At 31.2% G+C, this 25675-nt stretch overlaps 5 protein-coding genes and 1 pseudogene across 8 annotated transcripts; 4 read left to right on the top strand and 2 right to left on the bottom strand.

The window, feature by feature from the left end:
• The first annotated feature begins 218 nt into the window (after window positions 1-218).
• On the top strand, window positions 219-3049 carry LOC145759945 (cytochrome P450 2E1-like). The gene is made up of 8 exons (XM_082573799.1): window positions 219-420; window positions 624-799; window positions 964-1085; window positions 1544-1683; window positions 1884-2002; window positions 2129-2332; window positions 2452-2570; window positions 2715-3049. The coding sequence occupies exons 1-8, from the start codon at window positions 251-253 to the stop codon at window positions 3042-3044; spliced, it is 1380 nt and encodes a 459-aa protein (XP_082429925.1). The 5' UTR covers window positions 219-250; the 3' UTR covers window positions 3045-3049.
• A 799-nt stretch (window positions 3050-3848) lies between these two features.
• On the top strand, window positions 3849-6777 carry LOC145759297 (steroid 17-alpha-hydroxylase/17,20 lyase-like). Of its 2 annotated transcripts, none has more exons than XM_082573094.1 (8): window positions 3849-4047; window positions 4223-4398; window positions 4626-4753; window positions 4817-4959; window positions 5026-5141; window positions 5299-5472; window positions 5726-5874; window positions 6164-6777. In XM_082573094.1, exons 1-8 carry the CDS (start codon window positions 3878-3880, stop codon window positions 6494-6496), a joined length of 1389 nt encoding a protein of 462 aa, XP_082429220.1. In that variant the 5' UTR covers window positions 3849-3877; the 3' UTR covers window positions 6497-6777. The 2 variants fall into 2 exon arrangements, with proteins under 2 accessions (XP_082429220.1, XP_082429219.1); XM_082573093.1 differs by having other exon boundaries at window positions 5723-5874.
• Window positions 6510-9324, bottom strand: LOC145759298 (serine hydrolase-like protein). Of its 3 annotated transcripts, none has more exons than XM_082573095.1 (12): window positions 9205-9324; window positions 9043-9110; window positions 8824-8973; window positions 8403-8516; window positions 8296-8337; window positions 8174-8193; window positions 8015-8089; window positions 7779-7885; window positions 7639-7718; window positions 7423-7537; window positions 7226-7313; window positions 6510-7038 (listed from the first exon to the last, which is right to left on the bottom strand). In XM_082573095.1, exons 2-12 carry the CDS (start codon window positions 9077-9079, stop codon window positions 6916-6918), a joined length of 951 nt encoding a protein of 316 aa, XP_082429221.1. In that variant the 5' UTR covers window positions 9080-9110; window positions 9205-9324; the 3' UTR covers window positions 6510-6915. The 3 variants fall into 3 exon arrangements, 2 of the variants coding, with proteins under 2 accessions (XP_082429221.1, XP_082429223.1); XR_014286517.1 differs by having other exon boundaries at window positions 6899-7038; window positions 7226-7342; XM_082573097.1 differs by having other exon boundaries at window positions 6946-7083.
• A 733-nt stretch (window positions 9325-10057) lies between these two features.
• On the bottom strand, window positions 10058-10591 carry LOC145759567 (stress-associated endoplasmic reticulum protein 2 pseudogene; annotated as a pseudogene).
• Window positions 10592-11111: 520 nt separating this feature from the next.
• Window positions 11112-13663, top strand: LOC145759563 (sialate:O-sulfotransferase 1-like). The gene is made up of 6 exons (XM_082573416.1): window positions 11112-11286; window positions 11382-11568; window positions 11889-12130; window positions 12760-12966; window positions 13037-13251; window positions 13607-13663. The coding sequence occupies exons 1-6, from the start codon at window positions 11112-11114 to the stop codon at window positions 13661-13663; spliced, it is 1083 nt and encodes a 360-aa protein (XP_082429542.1).
• A 212-nt stretch (window positions 13664-13875) lies between these two features.
• On the top strand, window positions 13876-25361 carry LOC145759328 (tyrosine-protein phosphatase non-receptor type 23-like). The gene is made up of 27 exons (XM_082573132.1): window positions 13876-14106; window positions 14393-14601; window positions 14839-14915; window positions 15108-15289; window positions 15499-15579; window positions 15725-15859; window positions 15998-16173; window positions 16411-16605; window positions 16710-16775; window positions 16987-17132; window positions 17319-17410; window positions 17660-17746; window positions 17894-18020; window positions 18087-18247; window positions 18533-18684; window positions 18904-19083; window positions 19164-19357; window positions 19521-22159; window positions 22304-22485; window positions 22551-22753; window positions 22866-22972; window positions 23134-23315; window positions 23380-23484; window positions 23559-23697; window positions 23774-23875; window positions 24077-24187; window positions 24368-25361. The coding sequence occupies exons 1-27, from the start codon at window positions 13966-13968 to the stop codon at window positions 25103-25105; spliced, it is 6909 nt and encodes a 2302-aa protein (XP_082429258.1). The 5' UTR covers window positions 13876-13965; the 3' UTR covers window positions 25106-25361.
• The last annotated feature ends 314 nt before the right edge of the window (window positions 25362-25675 follow it).

Genomic DNA, 25675 nt, shown 5'->3' with positions numbered 1-25675 from the left:
TTTAGATTTCAATCATCAATCAAATGATTCGAATTTTGATGACATTATGGCAATTAATCACAGCCACAGTATTTTAATAAGTGCAATGTCTGTTATTGTAACAAAAAATTTGTATAAAAAACAATAAGTTGAATCAGAAAAGTTTAAATGTTTTAATTTATTGGTAAATAACCACACGTTATAAATAAGGATTTTTAGTAGATTCAGTTGTTTGAAAACTTGTAAATTGGATAATTAAAAATAGTAAACAATGTGCGAATCATTAAAACCTCTTCCAGGGCCACGAGGTTGGCCCATCTTTGGGTCAATGTTTTCTTTGGGAGAATATCGTGAAAGAGTTCTTGATGATTGGGCAAGGAACGATTATGGTCCGGTGTTTAAACTAAAAATCGGTAGCCGGGAAGTCTTAGCTATTCAGGGGTATGGTTCTAATTAAGTTGTATTGTAAATTGTAAATTTAAAACAACTGTTTTAAAAAACTATATTTTCAATCTTTCGCGGTAAATATCTGAGACTTGTTATATCAAATGGTTTAAGCATTAGTTCGGTTGATTCAAAATTACATTTTCTATAAACAAATGCAGAATAATCTTTAAAGCTTTATCTTAAATAAATATATTTAGATACCAAGCCAACCATGAGGCTATGGTTGAAAAGGCAAGCAGCTTCTCTGGAAGAATTGAAGGGCAAATTCTGGAAGACATGCGCGAACACAACGGGCTATTCTTTGTACAATATGGAGAGCATTGGGTGAAGTGGAATAAGTTTACAACCCATGCATTGCAACACATGAAGAAACGTAATTTTTAAAAACAAAATAGTTTGTCGATAACAGAAAAATTATCATGCGTTAAGCACCTCACAAAATCATGTTAAAAGTTGGTGTTTAAAAGTTTTTTTTGTTATCGCATTTCAAGGGCATTATCTAACAGAAATAAAAATATTGTAATAATTATGTTTCAGAAATTCACCAATCGGTTGCACGTGAAGCTGAACACTTGGTTGAATTTCTGAACGAAAAAGTGAACGAAGAAATCTCATTACATGATTACATGACATCAGCTACAGCAAACGTTGTAATGAAGGTAAGTGAAACAACATCTTATTGCTTCATTTGCAAACCGTTACTTGAATACATGCCTTTGGTATCACCTTTTTTGCAACTTAAAATGGTTACACCCAATTGTCATAACAGATTGGTGACAAAACATCAAAATATTGATCAGATATTATTGATTACTAACCATTTTAACATAGGTGGAAATGTAAATAACTCAAACTGTTATGTAAACGTGATATACGTATAAAACCGGTTAGTTTCCGTAAACAGTGAGGCATATATATCATTGCCATATGTGTAAACTGGTTGCACATAAAATTGGTGATTGACTGTAAAGCTAAGAAGCATCCGGCTTGCACGAATTACATATTAGCTTGAATAAAAACACTTTGTCATAGCTTCTAGACATCTTGTTTTGGCAAGCAATCAAATAGTTGTACTTTCAATAACGATTTGCTAAAAAACATTTTTCAATATTTTTAGACTTGTTACTCTCGACGTTTCAGGATTGATAACCCGAAGTTGACAAAACTTGTTGGTGAGATTTATGAAACTTCTTATAGCAAGATGTTTGGAACATTGTTGTTTCTTCCATGGCTTGCACCACTTTCTCCTTTTCACGGGTAGAAACTTAAAAAAAATTATTGTGCTTTATATAATCAAATAAAACATGTCCCTAAGTAACATGCTTTTTATTACATTAACATTGTGCTTGCAATAAAGTTGACAAGACTGCATAGTTTATCGAAATTGGCACCTACCATATAATAAATAAACAACTATTCAAGGGAAAAATTAAGAACCTTCAACCAATTTTTTGCAGATTTTTGCGCGGTGTAAAAGATAGAAGAACTGAAATAATAAAGGAGCTTACTGAAATGGTGCATCATAGAAGAAAAGAAGATCATCGAAGGCCTGACCTCGTCACCTGTTTTTACCAAGGTCCGAACACTTTTATATAATGCCAAGCAAAACTAATGTCACATTTAACAAAAGCTGTTATTTATAGAAGACTTCTATTTTTAGCATTTAAAAAATTGGCTAAGAATTAACATAAATTTTTTATAGAGAAAGAATCTCCGTCCAAGGAAGACTTGGTATCTTTGGCAACTTTGTTTGAAGATCTAATCTACGCAGGATCTCTTACAACCGCATCCGAATGCTTGTGGGCACTTCTATATCTTCTACTTAATCCAGAGAAAATGAGAAAGTTAAGAGAGGAACTGGATGGAGCGTTTGATCGTAAATCAAATTTTAAAGATCAAGAAACAAGCTACAAAATTTTTCATTATTATTTGCATGTATTCGCTTTTACTGCTCTAACTAATTAAATAACATGTTCTCTTATTCAGCCGCCCGCAAACATCCTATTGAGGAAGCGATTCAGACAGAATTCAAGCACCTTAATTACCTTAAAGCAGTCGTGGAAGAAGCCAAAAGAATTAGACCTATAGCGCCAACTAGCTTGTTTCGTGAAACAACTAAAGACACAAGTTTAAACGGATATGCTGTAGGCACATCTTTTTTGTAATAAGTAACCCATTGGCCCTTGCTAAGTTATATATAAGATCATTGTGAAATTTATCGTAGGGCAAGCCATAACTTAATTGCGCAAGATGTAGAGTAACTTCACCAATATAATTAATGTTTAAAGGTGCCAAAGGGAATGGCTGTAATGCCCAACTTATGGAGCATCCAGCACGACCCTGAAACCTTTCCAAACCCAGAGGAATTTATACCAGAGCGGTTTATTGACAGCGATGGAAAGCATTTCTGGAACAAATCGGTTGTTCCCTTTGGTATGGGCTGGAGAAAGTGTGTGGCACATCGCACAGCAACTGTCGAAATGAGACAGTTTCTCATGGTATTAGTTCTTCACTTTGATATAGAACTACTTACGGAGCTTAGCGACGAGGATATGAAGGGAAGGTTTATTGGAATTCTGGCACCACCGCATTTCAAAGTCAAGTTAACCAGAAGATAAACAGTCTACCCAAATATATGTATAGATATATGTAATCTTGTGTACATTTTAGATTTAAGCCGTATAGGCGTTATTTCTTCAGCCTGGCGGCATGCTTTGTATAATTTGTAATCTTTGCATTTAAGAATCGTTTTGTATATACATCAATAAACCTTAACAAAAAAAAACATTTTTGAGGGGAAATACCCGTTACATGTTAGCATATGACAAGTGAACGCAGTATTTAAATAAAAAGGTGGGAAAGTTTGTAAGAATCGTGATATAAAGTCATATTTCAAAAGCCGACTCACAGGAAAAATGTTCACTAAACGTTTTCTGAGAAAAGTAATTAATTACAACTTTGTAAAAAAAAGGTATTCAAAATAATATAGATAGAATCAAATGTAAAATAAAGATGTGTTAGGTTATTCATTCATTTAAATTACGAAAGTTACAAAGTCCTACATTAGTTACTTTTATTTTCCCCTTTTACTAGAACTTGTGCTTCTAATTTTTGGAAAAAAGTTTAACTAACATCGCCATAAAAGTTAGAGAAAAAAAAATCTATTTCGTGGTTAAAGTTGTTCGTAAAAAGTTATATTGTCAAGGTTGCAATACCGCCAGAGGATTTAATTACACCTCAATATGTTACGTGTAAATACAAAGCTCAAATACGAATATACAAAACGTTAAGTTTAACAGAGAGTCAGACTTAATTTACCAGACCATGTAGTTTACGCATATTCATAATTAGATTGTTGTTTATACCAAAATGCTGTTCACAATATATAAAACCAATGCCTTGATTTAATTGCAGATTTTAAAAGTAAAATACAGATATAAGTATTTAAAATATGGTAGAGGAATTAAAATCTTTACCGGGGCCAATTGAAATCCCGATTATTGGCTCTGTTTTTTCAATGGGCGACAACCCTGGAAAGACGTTGTTAGAATGGTCTAAAGAATATTATGGACCAGTATTTCAAGTGAAGTTGGGAGGCCTAAATGTACTTGTCCTTCAAGGGTAAAAAAATAAAAAGGGATATCTCTCAGTACTAATAACGTGCTGTATTAAAGCAAAAAACCTTTAATAAATTAAGGAATACATGAAAACAAAAAGTCATTTCAAGCGTATATGTTTTTGCACAATTTCAATTAGCTTGTCCAATAATAATTAACATACAACGAAACCATTTTAGATACGAAGCTATTCATGAGGCCTTGGTTTTGAAGGGTGAGGATTTTGCAGGTAGGGTAGAAAATACCCTTTTTCGAAACATGAGAAACAACAACGGTTTGTTCTTTGCGCAGTATGGACAACGTTGGGAAATATGGAGAAAATTTGCAGCTTCTGGTTTGCATGCAATAAACTCACGTAAGCGTAAGATATTACTTAGCCTGCGATTTTAACAGACATATTAATTTAGGAGTCGAAGCACGAGGTTTTAGTTTGTATATATTGGCGCCATGTCACGCCAAAACCACCAAAACAAAAAGCGTTTAATTAATCATCTACTTAAACCGAAAACAAACTTTTTGAAAACCTAAACGTGTTATTAACCATTGCTATTTGTTCACATATTGTGGTTATTTCCATTCCAGATATAAACAAATCCATTGCTGAGGAAGCTGGGCATTTTCTAACGTTTTTAAACGCGGTATCTAATGCGGAAAAGCCTGTTAACATGGAACACCCGGTGCTGTTTACAATGGCAAACGGTGTGATGCAAGTAAGTGTTCACAGGAAATATTTAAAACAATATAAATATTAATATAAAAACAAAATCTTTTAGACTTGCTTTTCTCGGCGGTTTCAAAACATTCAAGATCCTGAATTTCAAAAACTTTTAACTGAAATATACACAACAGCCGGCAGCCCAAAATTTGCAACTTTGACGTTTTTTCCTTGGTTGGGATATTTTCCACCATTTAAGGGGTTTGTACAATAAACTTACCCCTTCATTTATGTTTAACATTTAAACTTAAATAAAAAATGTTTCAGGTTTCTTGAAGAAGCAGTAATACTTCGCAAACGAATCATCGGTGAACTTACAAAACTGATACAGGAGCACAAGTACGATGAAGACAAAAACGATCTCACTAACCTGCTTTACAAAGGTATTTTGCAAGTCGTAAAACCCTTTAATATGCTTAATTATTTCTTGGAGATTTAACATCGTGTGTTAAAAAAATATTATTAACACTTACTTACCATGTATTGGTAATTGAAAAACGTTAAGTTTTTTTTAATACAGATTTTAAACCTTTTATATAGATGACCCAACACCAGATATAAAGAAAATTAAATCATTTGCATTCTTGGTCGAGGATCTTATTTTTGGTGGATCTTCAACGACAAGAAATGAGTTTTTGTGGGGCATTTTATTTCTAACAAGACACCCGGAGAAAGTAAAAAAGCTTCAAAAAGAGCTTGACCTTTGTTTAGAAGGTAATATAACCTGGTTGATTATCAAACAAGTTTAAACCTCAGATTTTAACCAGAACCAAAAAACTTCAAATAACGAATCACAAAACTTTAATTTTCTTGCACAATATTTTAGCGACTATAATACAACTAACAACCTAGTGATATTATCCTCAACCCTTTCTTAAAAAATACATCAAATCTGTTAAACTCCTTGCAATTATACACACAGAAATAGCTACTATATCAATCAAAACAAAATTATATCGTTCAGAAGATGATGCAGTCGAATCAGCAATACAAAGTAATTTCGATGGTTTTAATTACTTAAAAGCTGTTGTAGAAGAAGTGAAACGGATAAGACCAATAGCTCCAACAAGCATGCCAAGACAAACGCTTAAGGAAACAAGTCTAATGGGATTTAAGGTAACAAGAAAGTCATTCAACTTAGCTGCATTAACATATTTGTCGCAATTTAACGCGTCAATAGCTTATTAAAATAAAACGCACGATTAGTTACTAAAATTACAAGTATTCAATTTAAAAATTTCACTAACAATTAACAAAAACTAATAATGTTAGAACCAAAGGTCCCAACATTAACTTGTATTTCCTGTTAATGATCTAAAACATTAAAGTTTCATCGGTTATAACCAGAAACTAGATACAAGTATGATATAAAGTAAATGCTAAATTTTTACCTAAAACTTCACAGGTTCCTAAAAATATGATGGTAATGCCAAATATATGGGGCACTCAACACGACAGTTCAGTGTTCCCTGAACCAGATAAATTTAAACCAGAGAGATTTATCAATGAAGACGATGAATTTGAGGCGAGCAAATCTGTTATACCATTTGGTATGGGGTTAAGAAAGTGTGTTGGGTATAATGTAGTCAATCTGGAGCTAAGGACCTATTTTCTTACCTTGTTTTACAACTTTAACGTGAAACTGGTTACCAAGCTAAGTGATAAGGATATGGAGGGAATTGTTTTACAAACTCTCCAACCGCCGCAGTTTGAAATCGAATTAACAAAACGAAGATAGAAAGTAATGCGATTTTTATGTATTAATAGAAAGATAATTAGTATGAAGACAATTTGATGATACAAAAATAAGCCTCGCTTACCTTTTAAAACCCAGTTTTCTAACCAAGTTAGATAACAAATTGTTTTGTATATAACTTTGTACATTATGCTTTATACATCATCGTGCATATTATTATAAGAATACGTACATAAAGTTAAAAAATCTTAGCAGTTCTTACAGCTTAAAAGTAAAGAATTAAAACACTTTTATGGACACGTGTATAACGCTATTCCTGATTTGCATATGAGTTGATTTCAATAAGAACAATTAAGGTATAAATAAAATTAAATAAATTTAAAATACATTAAGTAAATCAAGAACGTAACAAGTCAAGTACCTATTGCATACATTGTTCATTCTGGCAAGTTGAGTTATAGTCAACTCTTTTCAATAATTTCGCGAGGAGGTCTGTTTAAAAACTTGGTCACATGAACAGCAACTTGTGGTGGGTTGCAAAGATGAACATGATGTTTTCCTTCTACTTCTACTAACTCATGATGCTAGAGTTAAAATTGGTGTATAAGATTGGCTTAAAAACTTTACCACTATGACATGATCAACATTAAAAATTGGTATTAATTTAGTAAAAGTTGTAAAAATTAAAAAAACTGATAAAAGTTGGTATTAAAAATTTACAATTATAAGATATTTTAACCCATAAATTTAGTTAGAATTGAATTTACTTACCTTGCTATTCGTCAAAATTTGTGAGAAATTTCCTCCTAAAAGCTTTTCAGCTTGTGCTTTATATTTCGTTACAATTCCATCACTAGCTCTGAGTTTAAAAAGCAATACGTAAATACCCTTGGGATAAATTAAAATAAACCAATTTATAAAATATAAAATAAATTAAGAAACACAATTGTGACTAACTAAACACTTACAAAACATGAAACACTTCTGCTTCAATGTTGGCAAAAAATACCATAGCAACATCTTTTGTAATTACAACCGGATTTGCAAGATGATGACGATAATCTCTTCGAAAAATAAATGAGCCTAGAAGTAAACGAATTGTGTTTTAAACAACTTTAAAAAAAGTGCTGTTTAGTTTTTGGCAAAGAAGAAAAGTGCTTTATATTAACTTTTGAATAACATACCATCTTCAATTTGTTTCGATCCTCTTTCTAAAAGTATGTCAACTCCTTCTTCATTTAATGCCTTATTAGCTGTCATTAATCTAATAATAAATAGTAAATATTACAACACTAAGTATAAACATTGTTTTATTAAATATTACCTTTCCTTGGCCTCTTGGTATTTAAATGTTTTAACATTTTCTTCCTTCCTTTGTTCAAAGTTATAATATCCTTCAATTGACGATTTTAATCTATTGCAAGTTTCAGTCTAAAAACATCAAATAATACTGTTAATTAAGGAAACACTAGTTATATATATAAAAGTTCCTTAAAGAAAGTAGTATTAACACAGTTTCACATTTAAGCACAAGTATAAAATATACAGAATGAAACTTACAGCAGGAAAAGGATACATTCCAGGTGAGTCCAAAATAATTAACTTGTCTACTTTAGATGGAAAAGTTGCACTATACTAAACAATTAAAAAATAAAACTAAATAGAACAAAAAAATAAACAAATAATTCAATTTCCTTAAAATGTAATAAATAAACTTACCGCGCCTCCTATATTGCCACCTGAAACATAAAAGAAAATATTTTTAATTAAAAAATTATTGACAAAAACTTATATTTAAAATTTAATGTTTAAAATGGTCAAATATAAAGCAATATAGTTACCTAAACTATGTCCAATATAAGTGAATAGCGTCCAATCAAAGTCTGCAAAAAATCAAATGTAACAATATAAAATAAATCAAAATACAAAACTTAAAAAATTTACTTACAGTTAACTACTCTATGTATGACTGCAGTGTAATCATAAATTGTGTAAAACATCCCAGCTGGATAGAATGAAGATAAACCATTGCCAGGTAGGTCAATACAGACATAGTACTTGTCTTAAACAAAAGTTATAACATTATAAAATAGTACTTGTCTAAAACAAAAACTTATAACATTATAAAATGTAGGTTTAAATTCCCAATATACAAAAGTAATAGTTTAAATTAATTATTACATATTAAATTAGAGATTTAAAAATATAAATAAACCTATGTTAATACGAAATATTGCAAATAACTTGCCCCATTTTAATTTCTGGTTAATAAAAAAAATTAAATTTGCAATTTGTAAAAGTTTATGTCAAAAATAAAAAAAAAATATTAATGAAAAAAATAAACCTGTAAATACAAGTTAAAAGATTACCTTGAGGTAGTAAAGGTATCAAAGTGTCAAAGGAATTAGAATTATCCAACCAGCCATGCACACAAAGCACAGGTGAATTATTTTTATCCCCCCATGTTTTAGCAGCTATTACTCCCCATGGAACAGGAATACTTAGCTCAGTAGTTAAACCTGTCAATCAAATACTCTAATAACAAACTTTATACCCGAAATATATTAAACACTACGCAATATAATTACCTCTAGTTGATGTAGACACAAATGATAAGCTAGACATCGTTCTTTCAAATGTTTGAGTAAAGGTATTTCTGATAAACAAAATTATCGAAAAAATAAGGACACAATTTGCGTGTTTTTAATTAACAAATTTAGGTATAAAACTAATCGTTTAACGCGAATTACCTTTTACAATAATGTCGTTGAGGCAGTTGAGTCTTAGGTTTTGTATCTCCTATCTTCTTATTGCTAAAATTACGCGATTTTTTTATGTGACAAAAAGTTCTATTTCTTGCAACATTTCGTAACATTATTTAAATGATTTGACGACATGACTAGGCAGATTTTTAGGGAAAACACCGATATTTTTATAGTTTTTAGTTTTTTTTAGTTTATCCCCAAACGATATAACAAAAATAAGTTTAACGAGAAAATCATTGTAACAATTTTAGTTTTATTAAATAATTATTAATTACCAAGTTTAATTCTTTGACTGAATACATTTTATTAAAGTTTTAAGAATTATTTTATTCAATCGTTTTGCTGCATCTAACACACCGTGGGAAAATTTGAATAAACGGAAATATATTACTCTATTCCAATAAAAACATTAAAAAAACTTAATAGAAATGTGAGGTCTATTCTGTTCTTTAATATCAATTGAAAAAAAATGTTATGAACTAATTTTAATTTGACTTTTATGTAAGTTAGTTTTGCCAAAATGTACAAGTGTTGTTTAAGTATTTGTCGAACTTTACAGTCTGTGTTACCAACTGCTGTTGTTGCATATTTAATCGTCTTGTTATTTTGGACTTATGGCAAGTTTGAACCAGAAAAATATGAAGAACAAAATTTGCTGTAAGTTCAATTTTTGATTGTATATAAATACTTTACTCAAGACTGTCACAATATTTTTGGTTTTGCAGAGATGTAGAGAAATATCTAATTGAAGATTCAATACATTGTGAAGGTATTACTTCTTTTATCATAGTTCTAACCAAAAACACTCGTTTAGTTTATTTTTTTAATTATTTTTAAATAAGTTTTTGTATTTATTAGAAAACAGCTAACATTAAAAACAATTTAAAAGCATTCACAAGCATTGTCAACAAATTAAAATATGATAACTTGAAATTACAAATGATGTGGTAATAAAGTTTTAAATGCAATTTACTACATATAAGGCATTTGATATAAAATCTGAAGTTGAACAGTTATGATAAAAATAGGAAAATCGTCATTGCTTGATTTTTATAAATTATAACAATATGTACAAGTTGGTTGGTCGGTTACTTGGTCAAGATTACAATTGTAAGTGATTTTGATTCATCCGAATATTCGCACATGTTGTACAACCTCAAAAATTGCTGATCCAAACACAACGAAAACAAATAAAGCCAAAAGCCAAGGTCCGACTGGAGAAGATTCTTCCTTAGGCGATAATGTTGTTGCAACGCTTCCTCTTTGAGTAATATTCTTGCTGTGCTTCTCTGAGGCAACTCGCATTCTTTGCTTGGCAACCATTTTTAAAGTTGTTCAATGAAGGATTTTAAATTAGTTAATTTCAATCTTAAATGCTGAAAAAAACATATATTGGTTAGTTAAATACTTTAAAGGACATCTATAGTTAATAAGATTAGACTTTCTTAACAGTTTAACCAACTTTGCTTCTGATAGAAACGTTAAGAGTATGTTATATTTATATAAGAAAAATCTACTCCTTTTTTCTGTTAGTTTAAAACTTATAATTGATCGTCTATTGTTTATGTTAGCGTGAAAACGCGCCTAAGATACAGACAATCAACACCGGTAATTAAAGTTAGGAAAAACAAAGTGTTTGCTTGAAAGTTTGAGACTTTCTAAAACAACAAAACAAAGAAAGTAAACCCTTTTATAATTTTTAGATGTAGCTTTGGGCTGTTTTCAGCTTTACCCTGCAATAATAAAAGTAAAGAAGCAATCTTTTGATTGGTTAATAACCTTCAATTATATGACGACACAATGGTGTGTAACCTACTGTTCATCTCAGTAAGTTAATTGTAACTTTAATTTTATTTTTAATTTTAATTTAAACTCAAAGTGTTTACAGAAAAATGAAGTACGCTGGTGTTTTCGATGGAAACATGTGCGCATGTGCAAACGACCCGTTAAAATTGACAAATTTAGAATATGGAAAATGTGACGTCACTTGTGCAGGAGATAAAACTAAATTTTGTGGCGGATTAAACACAATCTATTTAAGTCGTATAACTACGCCATGTTTTAGAAGTAAGCACTTGACTAAATACCTAACCTAATATACACTAATAGTCTATAAAGCTATTGTATACCAAGCGATCCTATTTTACTTCCTTTATCTGCAGACATTTCATTTGGATTAGACAAAAGATTAGTCGGTTATTTCAAAGAGTCGTCAGTTGCCAAACAAAGTTACAAGAGCGGTCTAACACCTTTCAAATGCATGTTATATTGCGGGAAGGTGGTCAAACATCCGCTTGCAATGTTTAAACATGATCAAAGGAAATGCTACTGCGAAATGATGACTGACAGGTAAAGCTTAACATATCAATGATATTGACATATATATGTTACTGATATTAAATATAGGTCACCGGTTAATCTTACATTACACCTTCTAAGATTAGTTGTTTATATATAACAATTTATTCTCTATATGACAGAGTGCCGACTTGACTGCCTTGTTTACTTCTACTATCCTATGTTAAGGCTGATATAATATTCCTTATATTATTAAAGAAAAATCAATACGAAATCAATATTTTTAATCAAAACCAAAAAAACCTTTTAAATGTAAGATTTGCTTTATCAATCAAACACCTTTGAAATATCTAATATCAAATATTTTTTAGTTTTAACTTATCGCATCGCGTTAACAAGAAAATCGCCAGCGCTGATGACGTGGCAGTTTACCGAACTCTGACCTCTGACACGCGGTGTGACGTCATCCGGTTTCTTCCCCCAAAAAACTACAACAGGACAGTGATGACGTCATTTCCCGGATCTGGTAATACCTGGGTGCGATATTTACTCGAAAGAGCGTCCGGGTATTATACTGGGTCAGTTTATAATGATAAATCGTTATTTAAAGCAGGTAAATATTATTAAAAAAAATTTCTATTTTATATTTTAAATCAATTTAACGCTTACTACATTTCCACATGTGTTTAAATAGTCTTTTATCTATTTTTAAACTGATTTCTTCAAAAATTAGCTCAAACATTTTAGCTTTTTTATATAGGTTTAAATAGTAGATATCTTTAAGACATAAAAAACACGTCTTACAACTTGGTCAACTAAAACAGATTAAAAACTAAACTGCAACAAATAATAATTTACTTAAATAATTCTATATACATCATTTTCCTTTTGTCCATGTAAATCTGTGCGTATAATACCTAGTACAGACTAGAACGACTATAATCCACGTAAAATTTATGCCACGAATAATATTTCTCATTGTAACGCCGCTGGCTCTGTCGCTTGCGGCAAAATTTTGTGACGTGTACGCCTCTATATTATAACTTTTACACCCTTCATTAAATACGCCATCTATTCTTATATATTGTGATGTTTTCCAGCCTAAAAAATCGTTAACTGAAGCGTTGAATAATTTATTAAATTAAAGGAATTGTGTTCGATGTTATCTTCGCTGCTTGTCCATAGAAATTTAACGCCATTTTCTCTGTACATTGAAATAAATATTCTGACATTTTCTTGCAGGATTTCTTGGCGAGGTACCACATATAAGTTCAACTAGGACAATCGTGTTTAAAAATCACTATCTAAATCAATATCCAAAAGATGTGTTTGAATCAGTGATTTTGTTAATAAGGAATCCATTTGACGCTGTTTTAGCTGATTATAACCGCGTAAAATCAAATGGAAATCACATAGGGTCTGCTAAAAATGACGATTACTATTCAAAAGGTATGTTAAAATAATTGCACATTATATCTAATGACAGTAAATATAAAATTAATTTTTGATTGACTTTTAGATTTTCAAAGGTATTTTAATGCAAGCATCAAGCAGTGGACAAACGTCGTTGACCTTGTTATACAAACGAACCGGCTATATATTGTAATCTATTATGAAGATATTCTAAATAATCCAATTAAAGAAACTAAAAAAATGATCAATTTTGTTAAGTTTGATCAGTTTTTTAATATGGAATCTCAAAGACTATTATGTCTTAGTGAAAATATAAATGGAGTATTAAAAAGACCAAAAAAACTTCTAAAAACATCTCCATTTACAGCAGATATGATTAAAAACACAAATCTTGAAATTAAAAAAGTTGAAAGTATGCTAAAAGTTAATTTAAACAAATATAAAAAGTCGTAATTTAAGTTATTTTTTGTATAAGTGTTTTACAATTTTGTGTAAACATTGCATATTTGGTAACACTGTTAAAGATATAAAAGATAAACAAACAAGGAATTTAAATGGTAATGTATAAAGTTTTTATTTACCCTTAATTTATTAATTACCGGGCAATTTTGCTTAATAAAACAATATATTAAGGTTTATCTAACATTTACCCTTTTATATGTCTTTAACCTACAAGTTAAGGCTGTCTTGCAGTGATTTTAGAGAGATAGAAAAAATCGAAAAAGTCACATGATTATCAGATTATTCGTTTTTTGACAGCATGACGATTAACAAACAGGATATTGCGATAATATAAATACAATTTATAATAAACATTATCGTGTTTTTTTATAAATGTGAATAAACTATTAAATTGATATCAAAATAACAATATTTGTAAGAACTTACGTTGGTGAATTTTATAAACTGGTGTTTTAGTATTATATAATACTTTCTTATAGGTTGTAGGTTGTTTAAACCAAACTACTTTTTATAAAAGATAGTTAAAGAAAAAAAAATTTGTGGTGGAGTTAGTTGAGTCTTACAACCTTTAAAATGGAGGCTGTTCCAAGACTACCAATGTTAAAAGTTGAGATGAAAGAAAACCCGGATTACGCAAACATGGATTGGATGGATGTGCCTATCGATAACTCAAGGGAAACACTGCAAACGCAAATTAAAGATGAAATACGAAAGGTTTAAATTTATAAATTATTTTATCATTTTCAAACTAACAAACTTTATTACCAATTGGCATATTAATTACCAAGCAATTATGATCAATAATACTTCAAACTACTAAAGTTTGCTCAAGACTCTGTTGGAATAACAAATGTTACTCTATATTTAGGTTGTCCCTTTTAAATTGTGAATGTATAAGAACTATTTTGTGTTTGTTTACTTTTTTAGTTTGTTGTATTAAAATTTATTTTGAATTTTTTCCTTAGTAAGAATTTAAAATATTTACATTTTAAAATTATAGCACATACAAGAAGTTTATGGAGATGACCCGGATAAATACAAAGATTGTGTGAACAACTTGTTAGAACTTCAAAACTCTGCTTATCGAGCAATAGCATCGCCTGATTTTGAAGGTTGCAATACTTTAAAGAAATATTATGGGCAACTTCATTTCATGAAAAGTCGTTTTCCATTTACTGGAGAAAATGCTTTGAATGTTTCATTTGGATGGTATGTGTGTTTTTGTATATTGTATTTATTTAAAACTCAACTACCTTTTTTAAATGTATATTGTCATACTCTAACTTTTCAATTTTTTTAATCTGTTCTAACACTTGGATTAAATTAGTTTTTAGTTTCTTTGGATTAAATTTGTTTTCAGACTAGTTTTTGTATTTACTTTTAATTTGTCTTGTCAAATTATGAAAATTGTTGATCTCACTGTAATATAACTTTGTAAAATTGTAGGACTGATGCCTTTACTGGACAATACACACAACACCAATCTTTTGTATTTGAGGAATGTTCAATCATTTTTAACCTAGGTAAAAATATTATATATATACAATGTTTGTTGTGATATAATGTTAAATATTTTGTAAAACATGTACCATTATTAGTATAAAATTGCTTTGCTTATGAAAAATACTGTTTTAACTTGTGTGAAGTTGATATACCTTTACATTAGTATACACTTAGATTTGATTTTGATTAACATTCATTTTATTCTTCTTTAGGAGCTAGTCATTCTTACCTTGGTTCAGTCGATAACAGAACAAGTGAAGAAGGAACAAAAGTATCTTGTGTTCATTTCCAATGTGCTGCTGGGTTCTTCCAGTATTTAGCTGACCACTTAGACACAACTTTATCTCCTGATACAAGTCAATTCATGCTAAAACTTTTTGTAAACATTATGTTGGTATGTTAAAAAATCTTGGTATTTGTGAACTAAATCAATCATGTCAGAAAATATATGAATAATAAAATGATTTGTAAATGGATTTAAATATATGTAATTTTAATAGTTGATATGGCTAAAAACAGTAGGTATAGATTATTATTTATTTTTAAATATTATCCAGACTCTTCTACTATCATAGAATTTTACTATTTAAAATTTTATTGTAGGGCCAAGGTCAAGAATGTTTGCTGGAAAAATCGATGCAAGATAACAGAAAGAATAGCATTGTTGCAAAAATTGCACAAAAGGTGGGTAAAAGGCAAATTGTAACACATTGTAACTTTACTATTAAGTGCACTTACTTTGTTCCTACCTTTTATACTATATTACTTTTGTTCTTTTTAGTTTTTAATTTTTTAGCTACTTCATTTTATTTAACAAACCATTTTTTAGGTTGTTGAGTATTATGAGGCTTCAGTAAAAAGTTTAACAAGCCAAGAAGCAAAAAGTGCAATGGGAGATTCTATCAATAAAATATGGACAAAACTTATCCAGTTTAAAGTGACTTACTATAGAGCTATTACTAAGGTGGTTATAAACTACATCACTACAGCCTAAAACAATATTAAATTTTATGACTAATTATTCAAACATTTAAAAAACTGCATTCTGGTTTTTATTTGGTCAATACTTTGGGCAAACTAAAATAATTTATATTTTATTTAGTTTTTCTTGGGTAGTAGTAGCTGGGATCAAGAAAAGTATGGAGAAGGGGTTTCATATTGTTCAAGTGCTTTAGACAGTTACCAGGAAGCTGTGAAATTATGTAAACAACTGAAAGGAGATTTTAAATCTAAGGCTGAAGACGCATTAAAATATTCATCTGATGTTTTTGGTGGAAAGTAGGATTTTTTTGTGATTTTACAAATGTTTTGATTTAAGAATTCAAAATTTTTTGAGACATTGTGTCACGTTTTAGTTTATACTCTAATCTATATATAATTCAGCCAAATACTGGTTAAAAGTTGCGACCATTTTACAAAACTTTAAATGCCAACCATTAGGCAGGCTATCGACCAGTGTCTATAACTGTTTATGTTCTGAGATTTTATGCTTAACATAATTTAAATAAAATTCAGATATGAAAGTGTGAGAAAAGATAATGAATTTATTTATCATGATCGCATACCAGACAAGGCCACTTTACCAGATGTTAAAGGAGCATCGTTGGTTAAACCTTTACCATTTGATCTTACCAACCCTTCTGTTACTGGACCTGATATATTCAAGAAACTGGTGCCAATGGAAGCCCATCTTGCTGCTTCTTCATACAGGTGACCATTTTATTAAACTTAGTAACTGGAGTTTAAATTTTATTCCTTTTCTACCTTGAAGACGATATATTTAAATTTTTCTATGATTTTAAACATGTTTTTAGTGAAGAAAAAGCACAATTGTTAAGGAAAGTGATAGCAGAAGTTGATGATAAAAACATGGTCTTAGAGTGAGTAATTTGTTAGTAAAGTTTACAACCTTATTGTTTAGCTAAATTGTATGAAATTTATATTTGAAATTTCAATAAAAACTTTAAATAATTCAATACTGTCTCACTACAGCCTTAGGATTGGAATTTTATTAAACGAAATTATAAATTATTTATGACTTTATACACATTTGTAAAAACAAAACACCTAAAAACCAATACTTTTTTACAGTCAATACAAAAATGCAATAGAATTGGATCCAAACAATTTAATAAAGGTCGGATATGGGGATAAACTAGATCCAACTATTATTGAACATTGTGCTGCTTTAAGTGTCGATCAAAGTCCTATAACTGAGTTAACTAAAGCAATGAAAGGTCAGACTTACAATCCAAAATGCCTTACTATTTCTAACTCTGAACTATATACCATTTATTATCTTCTGTAATATTTTAATAATTGTAAATAAAGCTGCTTGCTTGATAAAAACTTCAAAATGTTTACATAATTGTAATGTGAAATTCTGTTGTTCTCCAACTGAAACATTATTGTTTTTTTGGTAGATTTGTCTGGTCATTTTATGGATATTGATAATGTGTTGGGAGATATCATTGACTTAATTGAAGATGAAGAGCTAGAAACTAAGCAAGTGCAGGTGAAATAAAGTTTTTAATTTTATAATTAAATCCATGCCAATTATGTAGAAAAAATAATACATTTTAACCATTTAATGTATCAGATATTGTAAGTTAGTAATTCTTATAACAGCCTTTATTATACGATTTTTTAATTAGCAGGATATTATGCTGGTGTTATGTAAACAACCAAACTATTTTAACATTCCATTAACAATATTATTTTTAAAGAATTCAACATAAACATGTTTTAAATTTTATTTGAACAGGATATTTGTGGAAAAACTGTCGATTCTACTGAAGAGATTGAGGTTCTTAAAAAGGAAGTTGAAGTTTGCAAAGATGTTCATGAAAAGGTGGATTGTCTTTAAAATTTATTTTTCCATTTATTTATTTCCTAAAAGTTACTGTGTCTTATGTCTTTATCCGGTAGGCATTGGCATCCAATGATAACATATATTCATGTTATATACTAAACTGTTGTCATATTTTTTAATCTTTAGGCTGGTACTATGAATGATGATTTACACACAGCAATGAAAATTCATATTTCCAACCTTAAGATAGTGGCAGAAGGTTTAGATGCTGTAAAGGAAGAGTGTAAAATATCGAACACATCAGATTTAATAAGTAAGCACTTTACCCTGTTTATCATGTTAATAAGCATGTCTATTAACAAAAATATTTTTTTATTAGATGATGAAGATAATAAGGTGATTGAATCCATGAACAAATTGTGTTTAAAAGTAAGTGAAATGGTTGAACAACGCTCAAATCTAGTGGCTCAATTAAGATCAGAAATGGAAGAAGATGACGTCACTTCTGCTCTTATGACAAAGCATGGAATGGATTCAGAGGTAATGTTTTATACAATATCTTGTTCTAAGGGGGTTTTAGAAATTTTATTTACTTGTCTCAAGAGCTTACATTTTTCTAAAACTTGTGTTTCATGCAAAAGAAGTGGTTTTAGAGCAACACTAAACATTTGTCAATTATTATGTGTGGACTCATTAATATTATTTAGTTTACAATCTGACCAATAAAGGCTAAAAGATTGTGTACCATTGCTTTGTGGAATGTTTATTGTAGAAAGGGGTTCTTTTACTTAGTAGGCAATTTGATTACACTCGATTCTTTTCTAGGACTTATTTGCAGAGGAACTTAAAAAGCATGATGTTGTGATTGGATACATCAATCAAAACTTATCGGCTCAGGATAACATTCTTGCAGCTGTTACTGAGACAAATGTGGATTATACTAAAATTAGAAAAGTTGTTGATTCACATCGTGAGAAGTAAGTTAAAAATTAGATTATTAAAAAGCTAAGTTGTAATGCCTATTAAAGCATGTTAACTAACTTAACCCCTGGGCAAAACCATCTAACAACATCTTCTTCTTGTTTGTGTATCAAATAAACTTCATTTTTTTGTTAGATTGGTCATTCACTTCTTATTTACTTAATCGAATAGGTTCACATGTTAAAATGTTGTTAATTTTTATAATTTTAATCTAGAGTTGATACAAAATGTGGGAACTTGTTGCTGTCTTGTACTGGGTATCAAGAAGCATTGGAACGATGTTTGGAAGGCTCCAAGTTCTTCCTTGAGTTGTTGGGAAAAGTGAAAGAAATTCATGAGAAGACGGTTAAGTTGAATGACAAGAATGTGAAAGCAAGAAAAAAGATTTTGGACAAGTAAATTTTAAGTTTTATTTAGATCTAAAAAAAATATCAAACTTGTTTTAAAGCAAATTAACAAGTATAATATTTACCAGACATGAAGCAAAGAAGCCACCTCCAAGACCAAGTGCTCCTAAACCTAAGACAAGTGCCCCAGTAAAGCCTGTTGTTAAACCTGGTATTGGGGGTTTAACATCCAGTGAACTTCAAGACTTAGGTGATGAAATGGAGGAATTTAATGATCCAGCATTCCTTAAGTTCTTGCAGATGTCTGGGGGCTTACCAGCAGGTTACTTTGATTTATACAATTTTGTTACTGACATTATTGCTATGGTAAACTCATTAACCAAGTTAAGATATATCATACGTATAATATAACTCAAAGTAATTTTTGTCTTAGTTTACCATGTTATTTTGTTAAGCCCTCGTTAAAGGTTTTGTTTTACTATCAGGTATGAACTTACCAAGTGGAGGTTCAACTCAGTCTTTCAACAAGCCTAAAATATCTCCCTCAGTTTCTAATTACACACCACGATCTGTTCCACAACCTCATAATCAAGGTGGTTTTGCAAGAAAGATTCCTCAGAATGTTCAACAACCAAGTCAGCAACCAATTAATGTTCAACAACCAGGTCAGCAACCAATTAATGTTCAACAATCAGGTCAGCAACCAATTAATGTTCAACAACCAGGTCAGCAACCAATTAATGTTCAACAATCAGGTCAGCAACCAATTAATGTTCAACAACCAGGTCAGCAACCATTTTCTGTTCAACAACAACCAGTTCAACAGCCAGTACATATTCAACAACCAGGCTTTGTTCAACAACCAGGTAATATCAACCAAACTAATATGGCTCATCAACCAGCTCAATTGCCAAGTCAAGTACAACAACAGCAACAACCAACGCACCACCATCAAGCTGTTGGTTATGATTCAACTAGAATGGTGTCAAGCCCACCAGCTGGAATACCAGTCCAACCATCACATATTCCACCTGGTGTTTCCTCTGCGTCTGGTCCACCACAAAATTTTCATCATGGTCCTGCACAACCAAATTCTCAACCAACCAATGCACCACAATATCAACCATCTTCTGCACCAACATCATCTTATTCTCAAAATTATGCTAACCCAGTACAGCAAAACTTTCAGCCAGTTAATGTGCCACCTACTGGAAATTACCAACAACCAAATCAATATCAACCATCCTATCCAGCGCAACCAGTTCAAAATTACCAACCAGTTAGTGCACCACAGCAACAAGTCCAAAATTACCAACCAGTTAGTGCTCCACAGCAACCAGTTCAAAATTACCAACCAGTTAGTGCACCACAGCAACCAGTTCAAAGTTACCAACCAGTTAGTGCACCACAGCTTCAGCAACCAACACAAAACTATCAACCGCAATCTAATTTGAGCAATGTACCCACATCACAATTTCAGCAAAATAATCAATCTGGTTTTGTACAAGTTTCTCAACAAGCACAGCAAACTTTTAACCGACAAGGAACGCCATTATCTCAACAACAGCCAAATTATCAACCAGCTGGTTTAAGGAATCAACCAGTAAACCAATTCCAGCAGGGTTTTCAGGATGGTGGTCAAGGAAAGGCTTTATCCAATCAACCACTACAAAATTACCAGCAACAACAGAGTTATCAAACTGGTAATTCACCATCTCAGCAATTTGTAGCACCAGCGTCACAACACCAACAGAGCTATCAGCAAGTACCACAACCACACCAAAACTACCAACAATCTGGTTCAAATACACCAACATCTCAGCAGCATCAAATTTATCAGTTTGGACCTCATGGTGTTACAATGTCTCAGCCACAAGAACCAGTTAAAAATCAACCATCTACAAATTATCAGCAACAACAACAACTAACTCCACAAAGAAATTTTCCACAATCAAATCAACCAGTTCAACAAGCAAATGTTGCTCAACAAAATCAACACTCTCAACAAGCAAATGTTGCTCAACAAAATCAAAATGCTCAACAAGCAAATGTTGCTCAACAAAGAAATGTTGGCCAGCAAAGAAATGTTTCTCAACAAACTGGTCAGGATCAACAAATAAACCAACCACAACAACAACCCAGTCAGCAAAGTCACAATTTTCAAGCCCAAAATAGGAATTTTCAAGGGCACCAGGTTTTGCAAGGTCAAAATGTGGTCAATTCACAGGCAATTAATCAACAACAGCAATCGTTTCAAAATCAAAATTATGCCCAAGGTAATGTTCAATCTATTTCAAGCACAAGAATTCATCAACAGAATGCTCAAGTTGTACAAGGCCTTCCTCAGGTTAGCAGTTCTACTGGTAATATACCACACAATACACTACAACAAAATGTTAAACCACAACTACAGGTAAACAACCAATATTCATCCAATGTAAGGCAACCTTCTCCACAGGTTGGACAAGTACAGATGGGTAATTATCCTGTTGTGTCTTCACCTAATATAGTCAGACCACAAAGTCCAAATATAAGACCAGCTCCTACTCAATCTCCACTACAGAGTTATCAGAATTATCAAAGCAATCCTAATATGCAGCAGACTCAATTCTCTAACACCATGAAACCTAACCAAAATCCTTCTTACCAAACACAAGGTAATGCCCAAAACTTATCATCCAAACAGCAGATGGTTCACCCAGTTCAGCCCAACAACCATAGGGTGGTTCTACCAAGCATTTCACCACAGCATAAACCAGTGTCAGCAGTTTCACCCCAACCACAAACAACCATGAAACCAGGTCTACAACAGCAAGCAGGAAGAAAACAATCTGGTGAGATAAATATGGTAAGACATGGCAGTGTGCCACCATTACCACAGAACCAACCCACTACCATACCCAACCAATTTTCCAAAAGTGCAGAGGTATTGAAACCAATATCATCTTCTCAACCAAACCCAATGCCTGCTCCGATGCAGCCAACTAAACCAAGTGCTGATCTGGAAGGTTTAATGTACACCCCATCCACTAAGTTGTTGTCAAGAATATCAAGCACTTCAGCTGATGAATTATTATCAGGGACTGCTGAACCTGACTTACCTGCTTCTCCTATTCATAAACAAGTAGGTTAAAAGTAATAAGTATTGTAAATACATAAAAACTATTTAAACAGGATAATAAAAACAGTGTTAAAACTCATATGCGTACTGTCTAAGTTGTAATAATTTTCTAAACTCAAGTTAAGTTATTTTTGAATTTTATTCAAGGTTTTAGTTCCCACTAAAGTTGATGATATTGACGAAGGCACGATGGTTGTACGTCGGATTGAAGAGTTGGCATATCACACTGAAGCTGATCTCATGAAGTTTAAAGCTCAAACTGAGGAGTTTCATCAAGTAGTGTCAACAATGTTGTTAAAACCCTCAGGCTCTTTATGTCAACTCGACAAGTAAGCATGTTGCTTTGAGTAAGCAAACAAGGGATGCTATGTTAATGTTTTTTTCTAATTTTTAGGGATTGGAAAAAACTTTCTGAGCTGCAAGAGATCCATGCTCGTCAGTTGTCCACAGCAATTGGTCGATGTTCCACTTACAAGAACAGGTTTCAAGATATTTTACCATTTGATCAAAACAGAGTTATTCTTAAAGACTCCAAAGATGATTACATTAACGCTAGTTTGGTTGATGGAACTTCATCTTATTGCCCAAGATTTATAGGTAATATAGATTTTAAAATAGTGTAATACGTTATACTTAAACTTAATAAACCTAGCTTATATTTACTATTGATAAACCCTTTTTATACCACTGCTACTATTTTGAAATTTAGCTACTCAGTCACCTCTATCAGCCTCTAGTGGTGACTTTTGGACGATGGTTCACGAGCAACAAGTCAATCTTATTATTATGCTTGTTCGTAAAAATGAAATACCAAAGGTAATGGTTTTAATGCAATATTTTATTACTTTAATAAACTGTCTTATTTGTATTGTTAGTATCTTTTATTGCTTTGCATTTTTGTCTACAAGAGCTAACTGGTAAGGTAACAACTTAAAATTAAAGTAGTTTCTCTAACATGAAATTTCGTATTTAATTAGAAATGTGCAAAGTACTGGCCAGAAGATCGTAACATTGCACAAAAGCACGGTCCAGTGTCAGTTACATTTACAACAAGTCGAACAACAAAGAGCTATATTGAACGTACTTTTACACTGAAGCATGTGAAAAGCAGTTTGCCAAGATCTGTGACCCAACTACAATATATAGCCTGGCCTGAACAGTAAGTATATCTATTAATGTATTCATTTTTCTTGCCTATTTTAATACCTTTTTCGTTTTTTTAGTGGTTCATCTGATTCCTCTTCAGACTTGTTATCGTTTATGAGAGTTGTGTATAGTTTTTACACTCAACAAAGAAGCTTACAATGGCCAGTGGTTGTACATTGCGAGTAAGTTTTAAATTTCTTTCTGGAAGCTTTAATTTTGCAGTGATGTACATGTTATAATATTTGCTGTGTTGTAGAAATGGGGTGAGCCATACTGGGACCTTCTGTGCTTCGTTTGCATGTATTCAAGAGATTGATGCTGGACTTGGAATACCAAATATTTTTAATATTGTGGAAAATATGAGAAGAAAGAGAAAATATTTCCTTCAAGAAAAAGTAAAACTTAACTAATGTCCAAAATGAATAGAAAAATAATTTCTTCATCTAATTTATTTTACTTTTTTAAATTTAGGTCCAATACAAGTTTGTTCACGATCTTGTATTCATTCATGCTTGTGATTTACTGAAGCAAAGGGGAGTGGAAATCAAACCTTCAACCACTCATTCAGTTCATGTAAGTAAAGTTGTTTTCATTAGAAATACCATAAACAATATGACATTGAAAACAGTAATTAAAAGTTATTTTTAAGGGTTTATTTATACCTAAAAAAATACTGTTTTAGCACGTTATTGTTGTAAGCCTGATTTAAAAATTAAAAAAAATAAATCACAAAACGGCAAAGTCAAGGTTGTTATTTTTTAAATTATTTGCCAGGTCCCTCAGCCTACTTCACAAGCAAAATCTTCTACTTTTGATGTTTTTGCTTCTGGTGGATTGTCCAGCATAAAAGCTAGTGTGGAAAAAATGACAATTCGTCCAGATAAGGTAGCTGAAAACTTTCCTTATCACTATATGTTTTGTGCAGCTCTTTAAAAAATTGAATCTAATAAAATTTTTATTTTTTTATGCTATAAAGGAAATTGGTGAGGTGGTTAATTCATAAATTTAAATATTTTAAACATCTTAAAAATCTTTTAATCTAAATTAATTAATTATTTTTACCAGAATCAGATGTTACCAGTGACTCAGCCTCAAGCAGTGACTCAGACTCAGACATTGGACAGCAACACTAAAAGCATAAATATTGATAACTTCATTGGAAACAACGTCAGTGATTTAGTGCAAGGTGCAATCAATGCAAATCCAGTAACGTCTGCTAATCCTAAATACCAACCCACGCCAGCTGCTGTTAAACCAGATTTATTAACCAATTGTACTGATAACCAAAAGAATAACCAGCCAGTCCATGATGTGGTAAAAATTCAACCAGTTGATCAGTTTGGTGTACTTAACAACCAGGAGACCAATCAAATGGTGCCAAATATTTTAAAACCATCTCAAAATCAACCATATTCTTCTTTGGTTTCTTTAAATGAACCAACACCATTGCAAAATCAACCCTATGTTGATGTTTTAATAGCCAGCCAACAAAAACCAGGAAACAACCAATCGTTTACTACCACACCCACCCAGCAAAAGCCAACTGAAATTCGACCATCTGCTGATGCTATAGGAATAAACCAACAAACACCATTACAAAACCAGTTGATTGACAACACAGAGAATAAGGTTTCAATTTTGGATCAAATGACGCCAGAATCTTTCACTCTTGGCGTTGAATCTAAGGATAAAAAGAAAATAAGCAAGGCTGACTTTTTTAAGTCTGCAAATGAAGGAATTGCTACAAAGAAAGATCCAAATGATCCATTTGGGGATCTTGATCCTTTTTGGAGTTTAAAATAATTTTTCATTTTCAACCTTACTATTATTTTAATTATCCAAGAATGTTGTATAAATTGAATACACATTATATTACTTTAATTATTCTAGATTGTATATACTCGAAAAATTCTGTGCTTTTTGTAAATCTTTGTAAAAGTGTTTGTGATTTTCTGAGGTACTTTTGCTTTGCTTTTTGCTATTAAAATTTCTCCATATCAGACTTATTACTATTGTGCAATATTGCCTGATTTGTCTTATATAATATTACTTAAAAATATTTGTTGTAATGATGTAAATTGTTAATAAATTTTAACAAATATGTACAACAATGTTGGTATTGACACATCGACAAAATTTAAGACACTTGGTTTTACCGAGTAGACAAAATTGGAACAAAAATGTAATTTTTGCAAAAAAACTTTGCTTATTGGGTTGTGATATTTACTACCTTGCAATTTCAGCATTTTCAAGAAGTTTTAAGCATATAAGTTTGCAGTCGAGCAGTTGTTAAGTCAAGTGCATAGAAGTGCTCAAAAATATCAACCAAAATGTGTTGTTGGTGAAAACATTAACTACTTAATTGCCTGTCTT

The sequence above is a fragment of the Corella eumyota genome, chromosome 7 (genome assembly GCF_963082875.1).
Source record: "Corella eumyota chromosome 7, kaCorEumy4.1, whole genome shotgun sequence".
In the NCBI taxonomy this organism is placed as follows: domain Eukaryota; kingdom Metazoa; phylum Chordata; class Ascidiacea; order Phlebobranchia; family Corellidae; genus Corella; species Corella eumyota.
This window is presented reverse-complemented; position numbering and strand designations above follow the sequence as displayed.

What these genes read in the sequence shown, in the direction of transcription:
- LOC145759297 (XM_082573093.1), top strand. Translation starts at nt 3,878, where the DNA reads ATGGTAGAGGAATTAAAATCTTTACCGGGGCCAATTGAAATCCCGATT. An exon ending in AATGTACTTGTCCTTCAAGG is followed by an intron (nt 4,048 to 4,222) that starts GTAAAAAAATAA and finishes AAACCATTTTAG; the next exon opens with ATACGAAGCTATTCATGAGG. An exon ending in TTTGCATGCAATAAACTCAC is followed by an intron (nt 4,399 to 4,625) that starts GTAAGCGTAAGA and finishes TTTCCATTCCAG; the next exon opens with ATATAAACAAATCCATTGCT.
- LOC145759945 (XM_082573799.1), top strand. Translation starts at nt 251, where the DNA reads ATGTGCGAATCATTAAAACCTCTTCCAGGGCCACGAGGTTGGCCCATC. An exon ending in TTTTAAAGATCAAGAAACAA is followed by an intron (nt 2,333 to 2,451) that starts GCTACAAAATTT and finishes CGATTCAGACAG; the next exon opens with AATTCAAGCACCTTAATTAC. An exon ending in CAAGTTTAAACGGATATGCT is followed by an intron (nt 2,571 to 2,714) that starts GTAGGCACATCT and finishes TAATGTTTAAAG; the next exon opens with GTGCCAAAGGGAATGGCTGT.
- LOC145759328 (XM_082573132.1), top strand. Translation starts at nt 13,966, where the DNA reads ATGGAGGCTGTTCCAAGACTACCAATGTTAAAAGTTGAGATGAAAGAA. An exon ending in TTAAAGATGAAATACGAAAG is followed by an intron (nt 14,107 to 14,392) that starts GTTTAAATTTAT and finishes TTAAAATTATAG; the next exon opens with CACATACAAGAAGTTTATGG. An exon ending in TTATTGCCCAAGATTTATAG is followed by an intron (nt 22,754 to 22,865) that starts GTAATATAGATT and finishes TTTGAAATTTAG; the next exon opens with CTACTCAGTCACCTCTATCA.
- LOC145759563 (XM_082573416.1), top strand. Translation starts at nt 11,112, where the DNA reads ATGAAGTACGCTGGTGTTTTCGATGGAAACATGTGCGCATGTGCAAAC. An exon ending in AACTACGCCATGTTTTAGAA is followed by an intron (nt 11,287 to 11,381) that starts GTAAGCACTTGA and finishes CTTTATCTGCAG; the next exon opens with ACATTTCATTTGGATTAGAC. An exon ending in TGCGAAATGATGACTGACAG is followed by an intron (nt 11,569 to 11,888) that starts GTAAAGCTTAAC and finishes AATATTTTTTAG; the next exon opens with TTTTAACTTATCGCATCGCG.
- LOC145759298 (XM_082573095.1), bottom strand. Translation starts at nt 9,079, where the DNA reads ATGTCTAGCTTATCATTTGTGTCTACATCAACTAGAG. An exon ending in TTATATTGGACATAGTTTAG is followed by an intron (nt 8,194 to 8,295) that starts GTAACTATATTG and finishes TTTATGTTTCAG; the next exon opens with GTGGCAATATAGGAGGCGCG. An exon ending in GCAGAAGTGTTTCATGTTTT is followed by an intron (nt 7,314 to 7,422) that starts GTAAGTGTTTAG and finishes TTTTAAACTCAG; the next exon opens with AGCTAGTGATGGAATTGTAA.